Source organism: Leucoraja erinacea, chromosome 37 (assembly GCF_028641065.1).
Source record: "Leucoraja erinacea ecotype New England chromosome 37, Leri_hhj_1, whole genome shotgun sequence".
NCBI classification, from domain to species: domain Eukaryota; kingdom Metazoa; phylum Chordata; class Chondrichthyes; order Rajiformes; family Rajidae; genus Leucoraja; species Leucoraja erinaceus.
In genome coordinates, this window is record NC_073413.1 from 9,372,004 (window position 1) to 9,394,560 (window position 22,557).

The 22,557-nt window shown below is 48.0% G+C and overlaps 1 protein-coding gene across 1 annotated transcript in view; it reads right to left on the reverse strand.

Moving 5' to 3' along the window:
* Positions 1-787: 787 nt before the first annotated feature.
* LOC129713929 (transmembrane protease serine 6) overlaps positions 788-22,557 on the reverse strand; it is a 30,387-nt gene continuing 8,617 nt past the window's right edge. The window contains 15 exon segments of the mRNA XM_055663335.1: positions 788-1,543; positions 2,234-2,367; positions 3,985-4,256; positions 6,362-6,396; positions 6,399-6,529; positions 7,068-7,184; positions 7,840-7,956; positions 9,780-9,878; positions 11,718-11,860; positions 12,695-12,804; positions 14,993-15,105; positions 16,692-16,828; positions 17,963-18,167; positions 19,804-19,845; positions 21,628-21,788. Of these exon segments, the coding sequence (XP_055519310.1) occupies positions 1,385-1,543; positions 2,234-2,367; positions 3,985-4,256; positions 6,362-6,396; positions 6,399-6,529; positions 7,068-7,184; positions 7,840-7,956; positions 9,780-9,878; positions 11,718-11,860; positions 12,695-12,804; positions 14,993-15,105; positions 16,692-16,828; positions 17,963-18,167; positions 19,804-19,845; positions 21,628-21,788 (1,975 nt within the window). The 3' untranslated portion in view covers positions 788-1,384.

The window sequence follows — 22,557 nt, forward strand, 5'->3', positions numbered from 1 at the left end:
ATCCACCTTACACACTGGAGGGTGGGCCTCGATTATATAGAGGGGTCAACTTAAACCCACCTGCGAGGAGGCAGCACAGTGCTACAGGTAGAGATGCTCGTCTCTTGCCTCCCAACATGAAAGGCATGGAGTGGTCCCAGAGTGGATCATCTACCCCCTCATAATGCAGGTTATCCTGATGGCCTTGAACAGTGGATGCAGAAAAATGAAATGACTCTGCCAAAATTTTTTTTATTTTGATCATTTATTTATACTACCTGTACCGTCAAATTTTTCAATTGTGCTTTAGTTCCGGAAATACCCACGTCTACTGACTCCCTCCTACGATCTCCCTCATTACGCTGTGTCTTAGCAACTTATTACAAAATGATTCTTACAGAGACCAGAAGACACATTGCCCCGGACTCTGCATGAAATATCTTCTACCCTAGGCTCCGGAGTTCAGAAGGCTAAGTAAGGCACGATCTAACTGAGCTGTTCCCCCCCCCCCCCCCCCAGGTTGTGGATTCTGGAACAAAGGGAGGGACTTCTGCTTGAAAGTCGAATTTCCCCGGGGAGAGGACTCCCACTGTAAACACCCGTTTACAGTCATGCAGACAATATTGAGGGTGGGGTTCTGGTCAGCAGATGGGGTCCATCGAGTTAGATGTATAATTTTTTGGTAGGCCCTGGTGTGTGGTCGATGCTGGGCCAACAGAAATATAGATGACCCTCGGGAATTGGTTCCAAGCTGACCAACACTCCCTCTGTATCGCCGGTGACCCATCAGACATGGGCGGAGGCGAGCATGTGGACTCATTGGCTTCATAGCTTATTTACAAAGGGCGCGATGACCATCCCCTGCTGACATCAGCAAAAGGTGTTGACCTTCTGCTGACATCATCAGAAGGTGTTGAGCGTCCAGCGCTGACATCAGCAAAAAGATGTTGACCTTCTGCTGACATCATCACAAGCTGTTGAGCGTCAAGTGCTGACATCAGCAAAAGTGTTGAGCGTTGACCATTGACCATCCCGTGCTGACATCAACAAAAGACGTTGACCTTCTGTTGACATCATCAGAAGGTGTTGAGCATCCAGTGCTGACATCAGCAAAAGGTGTTGAGCGTTGACCATCCAATGCTGACATCATCAAAAGGTGCTGAGCGTTGACCTTCCAATGCTGACATCATCGAAAGGTGCTGAGTGGTGACCTTCCAATGCTGACATCATCAAAGATGTTAATGTTCCCATACTGACATCATCAACAGGTGTTGAGCATTGACATTCTTATGCTGACATCATCAAAAGGTGCCCAGCCTTGTGGTGCCTTCAAAGTGGTCCCGTGTGATGTCAGCCCTGGTGGTTAGCCTTGCTGAGCCGAAGGTGCATGAAGGAATCTCTTCAGTTACCAGGCGATGGTGTGAATCCAGCGGACAACCCTGGTCACCCGTGTGTAGACACCATAGTAATCTGGTCGGCCACAGCCGTAGCCAAAGCTGACGATTCCAGCCAGGAACCATCTCCCGCTGGTCTCCTCGCACACCAGTGGTCCTCCAGAGTCTCCCTGTGGACAGGACGGACAACAACAACATCGATCGTGGACCAGGAGAGGAGAATATTGGGCAAGAGTCTACCCAATATTATGAGCAATTTTGGGCACAGCATCGGAAGAAAGATGTGCCGGCTCTGGAGAGGGTCCAGAGGAGGTTTACAAGAATGATCACAGGACAATAGACAATAGGTACAGGAGTAGGCCATTTTGCCCTTCGAGCCAGAACCGCCATTCAATGTGAACATGGCCAACCAGTACCTCGTTCCTGCCTTCTCCCCATACCCCCTGACTCCGCTATTTTTAAGAGCCCTATCTAGCTCTCTCTTGAAAGTATCCAGAGAAATTAGTGGATTAACAAATGACGGCACTGAGCCTGTCCTCGCTGGAGTTTAGAAGAATGAGGGGGGACCTCATTGAAATGTACAGAAAAGTGAAAAGCTTGGATAGAGTGGATGTGGAGAGGATGATTCTACTAGTGGGAGAGTCTAGGACGAGAAGACATAGCCTCAGAGGCCAATTCACTGGATGTTTTCTAGAGAGAGTTAGAGTTTGCTCTTAGGGCTAACGGAATCGAGGGATATGGGGAGAAAGCAGTAACGGGGTACTGATTATAGATGGTCCGCCATGATCATATCGAATGGCGGTGCTGGCTCGAAGGGCCGAATGGCCTACTCCTGCACCTATGTTCTATGTTTCTAGTACCTGGCAGGAGTCCTTCTCCCCCTCAGCGTATCCGGCACAGAGCATTCGGCTGCTGATGTCGGTGTAAGCCTCGTCGCATGTGGATTGGTCAACCAGTCTCACGTCCACCTTCTGAAGAACATCTGACAATGACCCTGGAGGAAGCAAAGAGACCGATTTTCATTGACACATTGAAGGGCATCGCAGGCTGGGTCACGCATGTTAACTGAGTCACTGGCTCCCGGTGCACTTTCGAGTTCATTTTAAGATACTGTTATTTGTTTTTAAATCTCTGAATGGGCTCGCCCCGCCTTACCTCTCTGAGCTGCTCCACCCATACGCTCCTGCCCGGTCCTCTCAGGTCAGCTGGTCAGCTGCTCCTGGAGGTACCGAGGTCTAGTCGGAGGCTCAGAGGGGATAGAGCCTTCTCTGTTGCTGCTCCGGCACTCTGGAACACCCTGCCGTTGCACATCAGACAGGCCCCCTCTCTGTCCATCTTCAAATCCAGTGTTAAAACACATTTGTACTCCCTGGCTTTTGACCATGCCTGAGGCTTTGCTTCTGTTTGTGGTGTTTTTGATGTTTCTTTATTTTACATGTGTCTTTTCCTACTATTTCCTGCTATTTCTTTTGATGTGTTATTTTTGTCAATGATTAGTGATGTACAGCACTTTGTTGCAGCTATGTTTGTTTTTAAAGTGCTCTATAAATAAAATTATTATTATTATTATTATTATTAATAAACATGCCTCCCACATTAGGGGGCTGCATGATGGCGCAGCGATCAAGTTGGTGCCTGACATCGCCAGAGACCCGGGTTTGATCCTGACTATGGCTGCTGTCCGAACATTCTCCCCGTGACCCCGTGTGTGTTTTCTCCGAGATCCAAAGACGTTCAGGTTTGTAAGTTAATTGGTTTCGGTAAAATTGTAAATTGTCCCTCATGTGAGATCAGCCATGATTGGATAGTCGATGGCACTCGATGGGCCGAATGGCCTAATCCTACTATAACTTGTGAACTTATGTGTAGGATAGTGTTAGTGTGCGGGGATCGCTGGTCGGCACGGACCTGGTGGGCCGAAGGGCCTGTTTCCTGTATGTCTAAACTGAACTAATCTGTAAACTAAACTAAACATAAAACATAGAAACATAAAAACATAGAAAATAGGTGCAAGAGTAGGCCATTCGGCCCTTTGAGCCTGCACCGCCATTCAATATGATCATGGCTGATCATCCAACTCAATATCCTGTACCTGCCTTCTCTCTATACCCCCTGATCCCTTTAGCCACAAAGGCCACATCTAACTCCCTCTTAAATATAGCCAACGAACTGTGGCCTCAACTACCTTCTGTGGCAGAGAATTCCACAGATTCACCACTCTCTGTGTGAAAAATTTTTTCTCATCTTGGTCCTAAAAGACTTCCCCCTTATCCTTAAACTGTGACCCCTAGTTCTGGGCTTCCCCAACATCGGGAACAATCTTCTTGCATCTAGCCTGTCCAACCCCTTAAGAATGTTGTAAGTTTCTATAAGATTCCCCCCCCCCCCGCAATCTTCTAAATTCTAGCGAGTACAAGCCCAGTCTATCCAGTCTTTCTTCATATGAAAGTCCTGACATCCCAGGAATCAGTCTGGTGAACCTTCTCTGTACTCCTTCTATGGCAAGAATGTCTTTCCTCAGATTAGGAGACCAAAACTGTACGCAATACTCCAGGTGTGGTCTCACCAAGACCCTGTACAACTGCCAACATTAAATGTTAACGCCTCTCACCTTCCTCCTCTGTCGTCCCCCAGCCTGTGACCCAGCACAACAGGCCTGCTTCGAAAACGTGCGACGTGGCAGGTAGGCAGATGGGGAAGGAGGTTGGCATCACGGGCACGCGCTGGTCCAACTCAAGAAGGGCCACGTCGTAGTCTGAGGTTTCCTGGTCGTAGTACGGGTGCACGATGATCCGCAGCGCCTTGAAGCTGAGCTCGTTCTTCCCCACGGTGTTCAACTTGAACTTGCCCAGTTTGATGGTCCACTGTTCAGGTGGTGCCTTACTGTCGGGGAAGTGTTTCAGTTTCAGTTTGTTGTTTATGTGCACCGAGGTACATTTTAGTGCCCGTGCCAATAGTCGACCTAATACCACTATCAATAAATGTAAGGAGTTGAAGCTCCCCTGATAGACTCAAAATGCTGGAGTAACTCAGCGAGACAGGCAGCATCCCTGGAGAGAAGGAATGGGTGACGTTTCGGGTCGAGACCCTTCTTCAGATTGAGAGTCAGGGGTCAGGGGTAGAAACATAGAAATTAGGTGCAGGAAGGCCATTCGGCCCTTCGAGCCTGCACCGCCATTCAATATGATCATGGCTGATCATCCAACTCAGTATCCCGTACCTGCCTTCTCTCCATACCCTCTGATCCCCTTGGCCACAAGGGCCACATCTAACTCCCTCTTAAATATAGCCAATGAACTGGCCTCAACTACCCTCTGTGGCAGAGAGTTCCAGAGATTCACCACTCTCTGTGTGAAAAAAGTTCTCCTCATCTCGGTTCTAAAGGATTTACCCCTTATCCTTAAGCTGTGACCCCTTGTCCTGGACTTCCCCAACATCGGGAACAATCTTCCTTGTTCCCGATGTTGGGGAAGTCCATCGGGCAAGAAATTAGACCCTTCTTCAGACTGAGTGTCAGGGGATAGAAGGAAGGGTAAGGTGTGAAAATGAGACATCAAAGGAGATGGAGTTCAGGGAAAAATGTAGAATAGATCGTAGTCATCTCTTGATGTCTCGTTTTCACACATTACCCTTTCTTATCTCTGTCCCGACCCGAAACGTCACCCATTCCTTCTCTTCAGAGATGCTGCCTGTCCTGCGGAGTTACTCCAGCATTTTGTTTCTATCTTCGGTGTAAACTAGCATCTGCAGTTCCTTCTAACACTTTAACTCTTCCAATTCCGACCAGGACCAGCAAAATCCTGAAGGATTCGGCGTTAAGGCTTCAGGTCAATTGCATTTAATTGCCCTGAATATTACCCTCTCTCCCCAGTCTCTGTCCGACTTGGGAGAGAGAGTGAGAGGGGAGTGTAACTCATTGGAGGATTGTTTGGGTTAGTATAGTTGAGTTTAGTTTATTGTCACGTGTACAGAGGTACAATGAAAAGCTTTTGTTTCGGGCTATCCAGTCAGCAGAAAGACAATACATGATTATAATCGAGCTATTTACAGTGTACAGATACATGATCAAGGGAATAATGTTTAGTACAAAACAAAGCCAGGAATGTCTGATCAAGGATAGTCCGAGGGTCACCAATGAGGTAGATAGTTATTCAGCACTGCTCTCTGGTTGTGGTAGGATGATTCAGTTGCCTGATAACAGCTGGGAAGAAACTGTCCCTGAATCTGGAGGTGTGCGTTTTCACACTTCTGTCCCTTTTGCCTGATGGGAGAGGGGAGAACAGGGAGTGACCGGGGTGCGACTGGTCCTAGATTATGCTGCTGGCCTTGACCGAGGCAGCGTGAGGTATAGATGGAGTCAACGGAAGGGAGATTGGTTTGTGTGATGGTCTGGGCTGCGTCCACAATTCCCCATATGTCCACAGATGATAATAAACTAGGTTCTATGACTTCAGAGTTTAGAGATACAGTGCGGAAACTGGCCCTTCGGCCCATCGAGTCCGAGCTGACTAGTGATCCCCGCACATTAACATGAACCCTCACGTTCTGGAGACATTTTACACTTATATCAAGTATACAAATCCAGGCCAATTACCCTACAAACCTGTACGTCTTTGGAGTGTGGGAGGAAACCGAAGGTCTCAGAGAAAACCCACGCATTCATGGGGAGAACGTGCAACCTCCGTACAGACAGCACCCGTGATCGGGATTGAACCCCCGGTGCTGTAATGGCAGCAACTCTACCGCTGAGCCACCATGCAGTGACTTGAAGCATTAACATGGGTCAGAAAAAGGGTTGAGTAATTTAATATGTGTAGGGAAGAACTGCAGGGTGCTGGTTGATTCGAAGATAGACACAAAATGCTGGAGTAACTCAGCGGGACAGACAGCATCCCATTCCTTCTCTCCAGAGCTGCTGCCTGTCCCGCTGAGTTACTTCAGCATTTTGGGTATATGGTTAAGTACTGGACATTGAGACTGGACGTTACCTGCTAGGGAAGCAGTGAGCTGCAGACAGCACCCACCCCGTTCATTGATGAGGATCCCACCACAGATGTGCCTGCTGTAAGCCTGGAGGCTGACTTGCCAGGGCCACTCACCCTCTGTCGAGTTAGTCCCTCCAACGATCCTGCTCTTGCTGATCTGAAGACCACAGTCTAACGACAAAGGAGGCAACTCATTAACGGATACACGAGAGAGGGGCAACTTTTTCCACTCAAGGCGGTGCTGGGTTAAAACCTGAGGAATTCATTGCCACAGACGGCTGTGGAGGCCAAGTCAATGGGTACTCGATTAGTATGAGTGTCAGAGGTTACAAGGAGAAATCTGACCTGCTGAGTTGTTCAGGCTTTTTTTGTCTATCTTCTGATCAAAATGTCCCATGTAGGCTCAAGATAGACACAAAAAGCAAGAGTAACTCAGTGGGACAGGCAGCATATCTGGAGAGAAGGAATGGGTGACGTTTCGGGTCGAGACCCTTCTTCAGAAGAGTCAGACCTGAAGAAAGGTCTTGACCCGAAACACCACCCATTTCTTCTCTCCAGAGATGCTGCCTGCCCCGCTGAGTTACAATAGACAATAGGTGCAGGAGCAGACCATTTGGCCCTTCGAGCCAGCACCGCCAGTTACTCCAGCTTCTTGTGTCTATCTTCGGTTGAAACCAGCGTCTGCAGTTCCTTCTTACAAATTCCTTACCGCAGTTTTGCTCATCACTGCTGTCCAGGCAGTCGTTCTCGTAGTCACACTGTGGGTTGGCCTTCTTCACACAAGAACCGTCAGCACATTGGTAAGTGAACGGGGTGCAAGGAACGGCTGCAGGGGAGGCATCCAACACACACGGTTAGAAAGAGGCGGTGTTAGGTGCATATGTGCATACAAATGTCCACATGCACACGGGCACGCACTCACGGCCACATGCACAGCACACATGTACAGACATACACATCCACATGCATGTACACATGCAGACATGCACTTATACGCATATATGTACAAACCCATGCACAAGCACTTGAATACACACACATGGATATGCACAAAAGCACATGCATGTACACACACACCCATGCAAATACACACTTGCGCACATGTGGACACACTCATGCGCGCACACACACATGCACACACATTCTCACACACAAACCTCTCTCCCACATGCACACTCTCACACACATACATACTCTCTCTCACACACACATGCACACACACACACATGCTCACACACACACACACACACACACACTTGCTCACACACACACACACACACACACACACACTTGCTCACACACACACACACACATACATACACACTTGCTCACACGCACACATACACACACACATCAAAATACTAACTGAGCAAAGTGCACGCTTAGTTTAGTGACCCGTAGAGGCTGATTGTTCAGGCGAGTAAGACTGTGGGACAATGTAGTCACCCCACCGTGGTGGGACAGAGCTACAGCTGACTTACCTCCATCGCAGTGCTGTTCATCAGTACCAGTCTCACACTCGTTCACCAGGTTGCAGACTTTGTGCAGAGACAGACAGGATGAGCTTTCCCCCGTACACTGGTGCTGTGCGGGACAAACTGGAGAGGGAGTGAGAGGCAGGATGAATGGAAGTACAGCTTTCTTCAGTTTAGTTTAGTTTATCTTGCTCTTGCAACTCCGTACAGACAAGCACCTGTAGGCAGAATCGAACCTGGGTCTCTGTAAGGCAGCAACTACAGTTTAAAGTTGAGTTTATTGTCCCGTGTACTGAGGTACAGTGAAAAGCTATTTGTTGCGTGCTAACCAGTCAGCGGAAAGACAATACATGATTACAATCGAATCATTTACAACGTATAGGTACATGATATGGGAATAGTGTTTAGTGCAAGGTAAAGCCAGCAAAGCCCGTTCGACATAGTCTCTTCTTCTTCTTGCATATGGCGTGCACAGCCTAAAGTTGTAGGCCAACTTGTTCTATTTGATTGTGTACGCCCAGTTGATTGCATTCGTCGAAACAGGGCGGACCACGTGAAGGTTGCAATCTCCCACGATAGTCTAAGGGTCCACGATGAGATAGATAGTAGTTCAGCACTGTTCTCTGGTTGTGGTAGGATGGTTCAGTTGCCTGATAACAGCTGGGAAGAAACTGTCCCTGAATCTGGAGATGTGCGTTTTCACACTCCTGTACCTTTTGCCCGATGGGAGAGGGGAGAAGAGGGAGTGGCCGTCACACACGCCCAGGTCCCGTCTTCCTAGACTTCAATCCTGGATAACTCGGAGCGCTGTGCACTTGGAGAATGTTCCGGAGAATGGGAAGGGTCTGAGGGCCGTGGCGAGATGTGAGCAGGAGGGTTTAGTTTCGTTTAGAGATACAGCGCGGAAACAGGCCCTTCGGCCCACCGAGTCCGCGCCGACTGGCGATCCCCGCACACTAACGCTATCCTAAACACGCCACGGACAATTATTTCACAATTGCACCAAGCCAATTAACGTACAAACCTGCACCCCTTTGGGGTGTGGGAGGAAACCGGAGCACCCGGCGAAAACCCACGCAGGTCACAGGGAGAACGTACAAATTCCGTACAGACAGCACCCGTAGTCGGGATCGAACCCGGGTCTAAAGCAGTAGCTCTCCGCTGCGCCACCGTGCCGCCAGGTTCCGAAGAGAGAGAAGGGTGTGAGGACGTGGAGAGATTTGAGCATAGAAACATAGAAATGTAGAAAATAGGTGCAGGAGTCGGCCATCAATATGATCATGGATGATCATCCAAAATCAGTACCCCGTTCCTGCTTTTAAGTAAGTAAGTAAGTAAGTTTATTGGCCAAGTAGTCACATACAAGGAATTTGCCTTGGTGCTCCGCCCATTTCCCCCCCCATATCCCTTGATTCTATTAGCCCTAAGAGCCATATCTAACTCTCCCTTGAATACATCCAGTGAATTGGCCTCCACTGTGGCAGAGAATTCCACTGGCAGAGAAGGGATTAGAAGCAGTTAATGCAGTCCCTCCTCGAAGAGGGGAACAAGGATAATTATCTGCACTCATTAGTCTCCAAAGATATGTGGCAATGGAAATAATTCTGAATAATCAAGAGCTGTGGTGTGGTGTGGGGGTGCCTAATGGCAGCAGCTTGGCTGCAGTCCGTCTGTTAGTGAGGAGATTCACTGTGATGGATGTTTGTGTAAATTGTGTTAAGTGTGTGTCTTGGTTTTTTTTGTAATGTTAAGACTGTAGAAAATGCAATTTTGTTCAGACCAAGCTGTTTGAATGACAATAAAAGGCATTCTAGCTGTGTCCAACTCTCTCCTGAATCTCAGCAGGAGGGAGGGGGAGGTCTGTGTACATCGCATCTGCTCTGACAGTCCGGCCACCTACAATGCCCAAACTCTCCCCCTGTGAAAGGTGTGGATGCATCTTTTACCGCAGTTGCTCTCGTCTGCGTTGTTGCTGCAGTCCTTCAACCCGTCGCATTCTGGCACACACAGACCTGACACCAAACACAGGACACCGTCGGGGCAAGCTGTAACAACGGAGAGAGAAACAGTCAATGTCACGGTGTGGCTTGGAACTGCAGATGCTGGTTTACACCGAATATAGGCACAAAGTGCCGGAGTAACTCAGCCGGGACAGGCAGCATCTCTGGAGAGAAGGAACGGGTGACGTTTCAGGTCAAGATGCCAGAAATGCCCAAAACGTCACCCATTCCTTCTCTCCAAAGATGCTGCCTTTCCCGCTGAGTTACTCCAGCATTTTGTGTTTACCTTTAGCCATGGTGTTGTTTTACCGCTCAAACCGATTGAGAACGTGAAGCGCAAGAAACTGCCGATGGGATCTGGAGCAATAAACAATCTGGAGGAAGGGTTTAGTTTGGAGATGCAACGTGGAAATAGGCCCTTCGGCCCACTGAATTCATGCTGACCAGCGATCACCCGTATATTAGTTCTATCCCACACACTAGGGACAGTTTACAGAAGCCAATTAACCTACAAACCTGCACGTTTTTGGGGTTTGGGAGGAAACCGGAGCACCCGGAGAAAACGCACGCAGGTCACGGGGGGAACGTTCAAACTCTGTACAGACAGCACCCGTAGTCAGTATCAAACACGGGTCTGTGGTGCTGTGAGGCAGCAACTCTACCACTAAGCAGGAACGAGTCCTCACACCTGTCCAGTTGCCGCCTTACAGCGCCAGATGCCCGGGTTTGATTCTGACCACACATTCTGTATGGGCAGAATCTGTCTACATAGACTGTCTGTATGTGGACCGTCCCTTTGTCCCCGCTGAGGCACATGCGATTAGCACCGCAAGGGGAGGTGGAGGGGAGGTGGAATGTTACCTCAATAAGGATGGGGTAATAATGATCTAACATTTAATTATATTTGTGTAAGAAAGAACTGCAGATACTGATTAAAATCGAAGGGAGACACAAAATGCTGGAGTAATAATATTAATAATAATATCTTTTATTGTCATTGCACAGAGGTACAACGAGATTTGGTATGCAGCTTCCATCCGATGTCATAACTTAATTAACTAAAAATTTAGATGCCCAGAGAAACAAGATTTAAAAAAAAACCCCAGTAAAACAGTATAAAGTGCAAATATGTCTGTGCCGGGTCGATGTGCAATGTGACCATCTGAGGGAGACATAGAAACATAGAAAAATAGGTGCAGGAGTAGGCCATTCGGCCCTTCGAGCCTGCACCGCCATTCAATATGATCATCCAACTCGGTATCCCATACCTGCCTTCTCTCCATACCCCCTCATCCCTTTAGCCACAAGGGCCACATCTAACTCCCTCTTAAATATAGCCAATGAACTGTGGCCTCAACTACCTTCTATGGCAGAGACAGTTCATTGGGGCGGGGGCACTCAGCAGGGCCGGTTCAGAGCAGCGATAGCTCTGGGGATGAACTCAGCAGGTGAGAAGGAATGGGCGACGTTTCGTGTCGAGACCTTTCTTCAGATATTGAATAATATTCGCTTTATGTTGTATTATGGTGGTGGGCTCGTGTGTATTTTTGTGTGTAGATGATTTAAATTATTTTTGGTTTAAAAAAAAAAAAAGGTGCGTTCGATTCCGTGGTTATGTCCGCGCGCGCCCGGGTGGTACGAGAGAGGGACCACGCGGTGTCCACGGGGGGCCCTGGGGGATTTCTGGGACTGCTGGGCACCGCAGGGGGTGAAACGCACCCTTGATAAAGATGGTGATATAGTTAGTTGTCTGGGAGATTATTTAGTACCAGTGCTTGACGGTGGTGGGTTTTGCTTTGATTTTTATTTTGTACCGTACATATTATTGTAAACAATTGATTCAATTATTTTTGGAGATGGAAAGAAAAGAGAAACAGTACGTACGGTGGGACTGGTTGAAGAGGCTGTAGTGGAACTGGATGCCAGGCCCCGTCAAGGTCACCTTGGAGCTGAAGGTCACCTTGGTGGTGAGCGCCACGGCGAAGATTCTCTCAGCGTACGGCTGCAATACCCGCCGTCCACAGAGGCTGGAGAGAGAAAAAATGATAGGAGCAGAATTAGGCCATTCGGCCCATCAAGTCCACTCCGCCATTCAATCTTGGCTGACCAATCTCCCCCTACTAACACCATCCCCCCCCCATAACCCCTGACACCCGTAATCAACAATCTATCTATCTCTGCCTTAAGAATATCCACTGACTTGGCCTCCACAGCCTTCTGTGGCAAAGAATTCTACAGATTCACCACCCTCCGACTAAAGAAATTCCTCCTCATCTCCTTCCTAAAGGTATGTTCTTTTATTCTGAGGCTGTGCCCTCTGGTCCTAGACTCTCCCACATTATTTACATATTAATATGTTTACAGGTAAAATTGTAATTTGTCCCTAGGAATTCTCTGCCTCAGAGGGCGGTGGAGGCAGGTTCTCTGGGTGATTTCAAGAGAGAGCTAGATAGGGCTCTTAAAAACAGCGGAGTCAGGGGATATGGGGAGAAGGCAGGAACGGGGTACTGATTGGGGATGATCAGCCATGATCACATTGAATGGCAGTGCTGGCTCGAAGGGCTGAATAGCCTACTCCTGCACCTATTGTCTATTGTCTATTGTTTATTGTATGGAACGAGCTGCCAGAGGAGGTAGTTGAGGCACAACATATAAGAAACAGTTAGACAGGTACATGGATGGGACTGGTTTGGAGGGATATGGATGAAACGCAGGCAGGTGGGACTAGTGTAGATTGGACATACTGGCCGATGGGGGCAAGTTGTGCTGAGGGGCCTGTTTCCGCTTTGTACGAGTCTAAGACTCTATATGTAGTGGGAAGGGGAAGCAGGAACGCCGTTTGAATAAGGCGGTGAACTTACTTGCGGTTCTGGACCGTCCACTGGCCTTGCCGGCACAGTTTGGTGAATGGCGGTGTGTCCAGCTCATACCCGTCAAACCACAGCGTGATTCCGTAGTCCAGCGATGGGATCTGCGGGTGAGATGGGACAGTGCAGATTCACGGGAGCAACAGATCATGGATACAGGCCCTTCAGCCCACCTTGCCCATGCCGTGGTATTCAAGAATCTACAGTATCTATCTCTGCTGAGGAGAATCCACAGTGATCCACAATCACATTGAAACATATAAGATTATTAAGGGCTTGGACACGCTAGAGGCAGGAAACATGTTCCCGATGTTGGGGGAGTCCAGAACCAGGGGCCACACACACACAGTTTAAGAATAAGGAGTAAGCCATTTAGAACGGAGACGATGAAACACTTTTTCTCACAGAGAGTGGTGAGTCTGTGGAATTCTCTGCCCACGGGTGGAGGCAGGTTCTCTGGATGCTTTCAAGAGAGAGCTGGCTAGGGCTCTTAAGGATAGTGGAGTCAGGGGATATGGAGAGAAGGCAGGAACGGGGTACTGATTGGGAATGATCAGCCATGATCATATTGAATGGCGGTGCTGGCTCGAAGGGCCGAATGGCCTACTCCTGCACCTATTGTCTATTGTCTCATTGATCAGTACGGTTATCAGGCGTTATGGGGAGAAGGCAGGAGAATGGGTTGAGAGGGAGAGATAGATCAGCCATGATTGAATGCCGTAGTAGACTTGATGGGCCGAATGGCCTAATTCTGCTACTAGAACTTGTGAACATAATCCTTTGTGACAGTAGCAGCATATTGCATTGGATAGACAAGTTTGGTTTGCTGTTTGGAAACTTCCCATATTTATTTACCAAACTCACATCAGACTTTACCCTTCATTGAATGGGGAGTTTGACCCACCATAGGACAATGGCCGGTCAGATTATACGTGCTGTAGTTCAGTTTATCAGTGTCACATGTACCTAGATGTACAGATCGATACTGGGTTACTCCAAGGACAAATTATGTTCCGCAGTTTTGTAACGGTGTGGAGATTCGAGACTGAGAACGGCGGATATTTCCTGACTCATCGATACCTTTGTTTAGGCCGGGTTTTCGGAGTAGTTCAGTTACGTTTATTTTCGCGTGTACTGAGGTTGGGCGAGTCCAGAACCAGGGGCCACACACAGTCTTAGAATCAAGGGGAGGCCATTTAACACTGAGGTGAGAAAAAACTTTATCACCCAGAGAGTTGTGAATTTGTGGAATTCCCTGCCGCATTGGGCAGTGGAGGCCAAATCACTGGATGGATTTAAGAGAGAGTTAGATAGAGCTCTAGGGGCTAGTGGAATCAAAGGATATAGAGAGAAGGCAGGCACGGGTTATTGATTGGGGACGATCAGCCATGATCGCAATGAATGGCAGTACTGGCTCGAAGGGCCCAAAAGCCTCCTCTTGCAGCTATTTTCTACGTTTCTATGTTTCTATGTGCAGTGAAAAACTTTTGTTGGGTGCTATCCAGTCAGCAAAAGACTATATGTGATTACAACCGAGTCATAGAGTCAAAGAATGATCCAATGTGGATACAGGCCCTTCGGCCCAACTTGCCCACACCAGCCAACATGTCCCATCTATACTAGTCCTACCTGCCTGCGTTTGGTCCAGATCCCTCCAAACCTGTCCTATCCATGTACCTGTCTAACTGTTTCTTAAACGTTGGGATAGTCCCGGCCTCAACTACCTCCTCTGGCAGCGCGTTCCATACACAAACCACCCTCTGTGTGAAAATGTTACCCCTCAGATTCCTATTAAATCTTTTCCCCTTCACCTTGAACCCGTGTCCTCTGGTCCTCGATTCGCCTACTCTGGGCTCCCAGTCCAACTGTTTCTGAAACGTCGAACCTGAACTTCAACCCTGAACCCTGAACTTGGAGCCGGTCTCAGAGTCACAGAGAGGAGAGGCAGGAGATTCTTGGTTCTTGGTTTGTGGGTCCTCCAAAATATTCCAAATGGAATTTAAACTGGAGGTGGTGGAGGGAGGACTTAAGCCAGAAAGGGTTTTGGGGAAGAAAGAGCTACCTTAAATACAGTTGTATCTGGCTGGGTAACTATGGTAGGGTGGAGATTATTCCATGCTTCAATTGTGCGGGGGAAGAACGAATTGCTGTACACATCTGTCTTGGTAGCTGGAATCTCAAGTTGGATCGAATGCCCTCGTCTGCTCCTAATTGGTTTGGGTTTGTAATCTATGTCGAGCTGACCATTTAATATTTTGTACAAGATCAGGCTTTAGCATGCAGTCCACTTACAGTGAAGAACCACGTGCAGTGAGCGTTGGGTGGGTAGTAACTGGGGAAGTACGGGGTGCTCCTATAGCCTTGTATGCCCCATTCCTCTCTCAGGGTGATATTCGCAAAGCATTCTGAAAGAAAAAGCATTGAGGATTTAACTTGCAGAATTAAGCAGCGGCTCTGGAATAAGGAGCGGTAGAGTTGCTGCCTCACAGCGCCAGAGACCCGGGTTCGATCCTGACTACGGGTGCTGTCTGTATGGAGTTTATACTGGTATGTGGCAATAATCTTACTGATCCATACACAAAAAATATAAACTCCAGCTTTGTAGACCTAATAACAAAGAACCATTAAACCCGTCACCTGCGTGGGTTTACTCCGAGATCTCCGGTTTTTCTGCCCACACTTCAAAGACGTACAGGTTTGTAGGTTAATTGACTTTGGTAAAGATTGTAAATTGTCGCTAGTGTGTGTAGGATAGTGCTTGTGTGCCGAGTTGGCGCAGAAGGGCCTGTTTACGCACTGTATCTCTAAACTAGACTAAAACACCTGGAGGCAGTAGACAGTTGTACAGGGTCTTGGTGAGACCACACCTTGAGTATTGCGTACAATTTTGGTCTCCAAATCTGAGGAAGGACATTATTGCCATAGAGGGAGTGCAGAGAAGATTCACCAGACTGATTCCTGGGTTGTCAGGGCTTTCTTATGAAGAAAGACTGGATAGACTTGGATTGTACTCGCTAGAATTTAGGAGATTGTGGGGGGATCTTATAGAAATTTACAAAATTCTTAAGGGATTGGACAGGCTAGATGCAGGAAGATTGTTCCCGATGTTGGGGAAGTCCAGGACAAGGGGTCACAGCTTAAGGATAAGGGGGAAATCCTTTAGGACCGAGATAAGAAAAACACTTTTCACGCAGAGAGTGGTGAATCTCTGGAACTCTTTGCCACAGAGGGTAGTTGAGGCCAGTTCATTGGCTATATTTAAGATGGAGTTAGATGTGGCCCTTGTGGCTAGAGGGATCAGGGGGTATGGAGAGAAGGCAGGTACGGGATACTGAGTTGGATGATCAGCCATGATCATATTGAATGGTGGTGCAGGCTCGAAGGGCCGAATGGCCTACTCCTGCGCCTAATTTCTATGTTTCTATGTTTCTATGACACCACAAATGCTGGGATATTGAGCAGGTCTCTTCAGATCGATGTGATTGTTGTCTAAGATGGTGTGGAGCACAGGATGGAACCAGTCCCACCTGCCCGCATTTGGTCCATATCTCTCCAAACCTGACCTATCCATGTACCTGTGTAGGATGGAACAGCAGATGCTGGTTTAAATCGAAGATCTCGGCCCAAAACGTCAGCCATTCCTTCTCTCCAGAGATGCTGCCTGTCCCGCTGAGTTACTCCAGCATTTAGTGTCCATCCATGTACCTTACTGTTTCTTACATGTTAAATGTTAAATGTTTTTTAAATGTTCTGAAAAAGGTCCCAGCCTCAATACCTCCTCTGGCAGCTCGTTCCATACACCCACCACTCACTGTGTGAAAAGGTTATGCCTCAGATTCCTATTAAATCTATTCCTCTTCACCTTAAACCTATGTTGAATCTAAATCTAGTGTTGGATTCTCCTACTCTGGGCAAGAAACTCTGGTGTGCATCTACCCGATCTATACCTATCATGACTTTATAGATACAGGAGAGACAAAGGTTCCCTTACCGGTCTTGGGCAGAACCTGAGCAGACAGGGTGAACGTGTCATCGTTGCTGTACCGACCTTCCTTCCAGATGATCGACATGACATTACTGGAGGAGACCACCTCCACCGCTGGCTCCTGCCAGTTGCACCGGTACAGGCTGCATTGAGAGAGAATACACCTAGTGTTAAAACGCATTTGTACTCCCTGGCTTTTGACCATGCCTGAGGCTTTGCTTCTGTTTGTGGTGTTTTTGATGTTTCTTTATTTTACATGTCTTTTCCTACTATTTCTTTTGATTGTTATTTTTGGTGTGTATTAAGTTTTTTGTCAATGATTAGTGATGTTCAGCACTTTGTTGCAGCTATGTTTGTTTTTAAAGTGCTCTATAAATAAAATTATTATTATTATTATTATTGTGAACCTGGGGCAAGCTGCGACACTCAGAGGCCCTTCCGCCCCTCGTACCTGTTCTGGCTCTCCGTTTACAGGTTAGAGCAGTGGTTCCCAACCTTTTTTTGGCCATGCCCCACCTAATCACCTCTAAAATCCTGATGCTCCCCCCCCCCCCCCCCCATGTGGTGATATATAATTCTTATCATTTAAAAAGTGAACTCCGTTTCAGCTGAAGAAGCTTAAAACGCCAATACCTTGGTTGTAATAACTACACAATAAAGACCTTTTTTACCCCAAAAAAATTATTTACTCAAAATAACATCTGAAACATAAACTACATATGTTTACCTGATGGAAAATCCGAAAAAATAAAAATCGAAAATTTGGACCCAGACCTCCTCAGTCGCGCACAATTGCCCCCCTTAAAAATCAAATTGCCCCACGTTGGGAACCACTGGGTTAGAGCTTGGGGGTAAGGTGTGTAAGAAAGAACTGCAGATGCTGGTGAAAGGATGACACAAAATGCTGGAGTAACTCAGCGGGTCGGAAGAAGGTTCTCGATCCGAAACGTCACCCATTCCTTCTCTCCAGAGATGCTGCCTGTCCCGCTGAGTTACTCCAGCATTTTGTGTCATTTTGTGGGTTCCTCCCACACTTCAAAGACGTACAGGTATGTTGGTTGATCGGCTAGGTAAGTGTAAAAATTGTGGCCAGTGGGTGTAGGATGTGTGGGGATCGCTGGTCGGCGCGGACCCGGTTTGGCCAAAAAGGCCTGTTTCCGCGCTGTATCTCTAAACTAAAGAAGTCTGTGAGAAGATGAGAGCAATGGATAGGGTTGTGGGGGGACAGCAGTGTACAGGCCCTTCGGCCCACGGGCAAATAATGGCGAGCGACTCACGAGGTCAGGAGGTTGTGACGGGCGGCGGTGGCCTCGTCGAAGACTAAGATGCGGTCCCGGCAGTCGCTCTTGACCCACTCCAACCGAAGCCTCAGTAGCTGACCAGCCAGTCCCTGCAGATGCCAGAAGCAACTCTTGAAGTTGGAGTCCGGCCCTTCCAGCCTGATGCTGTGGGAGCTGTCGACGAAGACATACTGGTGGCACTCTGCAGGCAAGAGGGAGAGCAAGTGTGAGTCTGGAGACGGTGATAAATAGGCAGGCAACAGGCGGAGGGAGGAACTGCAGACTACCCAATAGACACAAAATCTCATAGCTTCTCGGTGTAAACCTTCCTACTCAAGGATTAGAGGGATATGGGCCAAATGCAGGCTAATGGGACTAGCTTAAATGGGACATCTTGGTCAGCATGGATGTGTTGGACCGAAGGGCCTGTTTCTGTGCTGTATCCACTCAATTCCCGGGATGGCAGGACTGACATATGATGAAAGAATGGATCGACTGTGCTTATATTCACTGTAATTTAGAAGGATGAGAGGGGATCTTATAGAAACATAGAAAATTCTTAAGGGATTGGACAGGCTAGATGCAGTTCCCGATGTTGAGGGAGTCCATAACCAGGGGTCCCAGTTCAAGAATAAGGGGTAGGCCATTTGGGACTGAGATGAGGAAAATATATTTTCACCCAGAGAGTTGCGAATCTGTGGAATTCTCTGCCACAGAAGGCAGTGGAGGCCAATTCATTGGGTGTTTTCAAGAGAGAGTTAGATTTTGCTCTTAGGGCCAATGGAATCAAGGGAAATGGGGAGAAGGCAGGAACGGGGTACTGATTTTGGATGATGAGCCAGGATCATATTGAATGGCGGTGCTGGCTCGAAGGGCCAACTCCTGCACCTATTTTCTGTGTTTCTATGTGCCTAAAATAAAATCTGAAGAAGGGTCTCGCCCCGAAATGTCACCTATTCCTTTTCTACAGAGATGCTCCCTAACCTGCTGAGTTACTCCAGCATTTTGTGTCTTATCTTCGGTGTAAACCAACATCTGCAGTTCCTTCCCACATATGACACCGCCGGTACTCGGTCAGAAGGCTGTACGTTTAAGAGCCTCTTGAGTATAAACTAATCCTCTAGGACATTACTGATGAAGTCATAGAATGATACAGCGTGCCCAACTTGCCCACACCGGCCAACATGTCCCTGCTACACTAGTCCCACCTGCCCACGTTTGGTCCATATCCCTCCAAACCTGTCCTATCCATGTACCTGTCTAATTGTTTCTTAAACGTTGGGATAGTCCCAGCCTCAACTACCTCCTCTGGCAGCTTTTCCATACACCCACCACCCTTTGTGTGAAAAAGTTACCACTCGGATTCCTATTAAATCTGCTCCCCTTCACTGTAAACCTGTGTCCTCTGGTCCTCGATTCCCCTACTCTGGGCAAGAGACTCTGTGCATCTACCCGATCTATTCCTCTCATGAGGAATGCAGAAGTAACTCAGATGGTTGGGCAACATCTCTGGAGAAAAGGAATTGGTGACGTTTCGGATGGGATAGTACTAGTGCATGGGGCGATTGTTGGTCGGCACGGACTCAGTGGGCTGAAGGGCCTGTTATCTAAAGTCTGAAGTAAAGTCTAAGCATTTCAAACGCATTTGGACAGATACATGGATAGGAAAGGTTTAGAGGGATACGAGCCAAACGCGGGCAGGTGGCACTAGTGTAGATGTGGGTCCTCGGTCAGCATGGGCAAGTCGGGCCGAAGAGCCTGTTTCCGTACTGTACATGCTGCTGGGTTGTGTCTCAGACCTGCTTCCAAACCTTGTCCCAAAATGCCGCCACAGTTACCTGCTGCAAAAGCCAGGGTTTTCAAGTCCTTTCTTGAGACCCCTGTCAAAGCAAATGGAAATATAAATCAGTGGCACTTAAATGCACGGAGCAACAAGAGCGATCACACAAGTTTTGTTTACTTTAGAGATACAGCGCGGAAACAGGCCCTTCGGCCCACCGAGTCCGTGCCGACCAGCGATCCCCGCGCACTAACACTATCCTACACACACTAGGGACAATTTACAATTATACCAAGCTAAATAACCGACTGACCTGTATGTGCTGGTCTTATGCCCCTGTCCCACTTAGGAAACCTGAACGGAAACCTCTGGAGACTTTGCGCCCCACCCAAGGTTTCCATGCGGTTCCCGGAGGTTGCAGGTGGGAGGAAAAACGGAGCATGCACCTGGTGAAAACCCACATGGTCACGGGGAGAACGTACAAACTTAGTCCACACAGCACCCGTGGTCAGGTTTGAACCCGGGTCTCTGGCGCTGTGAGGCAGCAACTCTACCGCTGCGCCACTGTGGGCAGTGGAGGCCAAATCACTGGATGGATTTAAGAAAGAGTTAGATAGAGCTCTAGGGGCTAGTGGAATCAAGAGATATGGGGAGATGGCAGGCACGGGTTATTGATTGGGGATGATCAGCCATGATCACATTGAATGGCGGTGTTGGCTCGAAGGGCCGAATGGCCTCCTCCTGCACCTATTGTCTATTGTCTATTGTGCAACGATTGTGCTTATGTATAATAAGATTTTACTATTTTGTTTGCAATTAGTAATTTAAAAAGTGGGTTGTTTCAAAAACGCAATAAATCGATGACGTTGAGCTTGGCGTTGGGTAAGGCCTTCAACGTTGAGCTGCAGTAGCGCTAAACCTCAACAGTTGGCGGCATTTAACGGTCTGCAGACGCGGTAAAGACATTGGTTTCGCTTTGTGGGCTTGTGAGCCTGTAAGCTACTCGTGGAGGAGGCCGCATAGAGGCTGTCTTATGCCCCTGTCCCACTTAGGAAACCTGAACGGAAACCTCTGGAGACTTTGTGCCCCACCCAAGGTTTCCGTGCGGTTCCTGGAGGTTGCAGGTGGTTGCCGGAGGTTGCAGGTAGTGGAAGCAGGTAGGGAGACTGACAAAAACCTCTGGGAACCTTGGGTGGGGTGCAAAGTCTCCAGAGGTTTGTTCGGCCATAGTGCGTTCGGCCGAACGCACTATGGGAACTTCACTCACCCCCCTGCAGGAACTATACAACAGGAGGTGCAACTCCAGAGCAAACAAAATCATGAGAGACCTCTTCCACCCCTGCAACAGACTGTTCCAGCCGCTACGGTCAGGCAAACGCCTCCGTTGCCATGCAGTGAGAACGGAGAGGTTGAGAAGGAGTTTCTTCCCAGAGGCAATTCGGACTGTAAACGCCTTTCTCACCAGGGACTAACTGTACAGAACGTTTTTCCTTCTATTATTTATTATGTAAAATAATATGTGTGTTATGATTGTGTTTATAATTTGTTTGGTTGTTTTGTTGTTCCGCGAGCATTGCCACTTTCATTTCACTGCACATCTCGTATGTGTATGTGACAAATAAACTTGACTTGACTTGACTTGACTTGACTTGACTTGAGGTTTCTGTTCAAGTTTCCTAAGTGGGACAGGGGCATAAGTCTCCAATGACTGCCCCAAACACCGGCCACCGAATGGTCTGATTGACCTGGACGATGACCTGGCTCACCTCAACGGAGCTGCAGGTGTAAAAGACATACGACAGAAGAAGAACAGGTATAAAACGCAAGGTGCCTGTACTTGTAAAAGGTCTCGGCCCGCAGGAAGTGGCTGGAAATCACTTACTCGTTACTTCCGTTGAATTTGCGAGGACCTGGTAATCCGTCGATCCTTGAGCCTCAAAGAATTTGCTGATCGAAGTCCTCACCAGCTCAGTGCTGATTTCCTGCTTTTCCTTCTCCGTTGTTCGGAAGTCCATCCAGAAATAGGCCAGCAAGCTTCCCTTCCTGGTGAACGAGAAGACCGCACAGGAGAAACTTAATGTGCAGATGCTTTGGCTTAAACCAGAGTTTGGACACAAAAAGCTGGAGTAACTCAGCCGGACTGGCAGCATCTCTGGAGAGACGGAATGAATGGGTGAAGTTTCGGGTCTGAAGAAGGGTCTCGGCCCTAAACCATCACCCATTCCTTCTCTCCAGAGATGCTGCCTGTCCCTCAGAAGCTTAACGCGGAATAAAGGGGAGGCCATTTAAGACTGAGGTGAGGAAAACGTTTTCACCCAGAGAGTTGTGAGTTTGTGGAATTCCCTGCGGCAGAGGGCAGTGGAGGCCAAACCACTGGATGGATTTAAGAGGAGTTAGATAGAGCTCTAGGGGCTAGTGGAATCAAGAGATATGGGGAGAAGGCAGGCATGGGTTATTGATTGGGGACGATCAGCCATGATCACAATGAATGGCAGTGCTGGCTCGAGGGGCCGAATGGCCTCCTCCTGCACCTATTGTCTATGTTTTCTATGTTTCTATTAAAAGCTTCACTTCCATTCCTACGCATGCCTTTACTCTCATCTTAATTTAGTTCGGAGATACAACATGGAAATACTGTAGACCCTACATCCCACTGAGTCCAAGTTACATTGATCTCATCTGGCTGGATATGATCCAAAGAATGGGTCGACTGGGCTTATATTCATTAGAATTTAGAAGGATGAGAGGGATTCTTATAGAAACATGTAAAATTATTAAGGGATTGGATAGGCTAGATGTAGGATAAATGTTC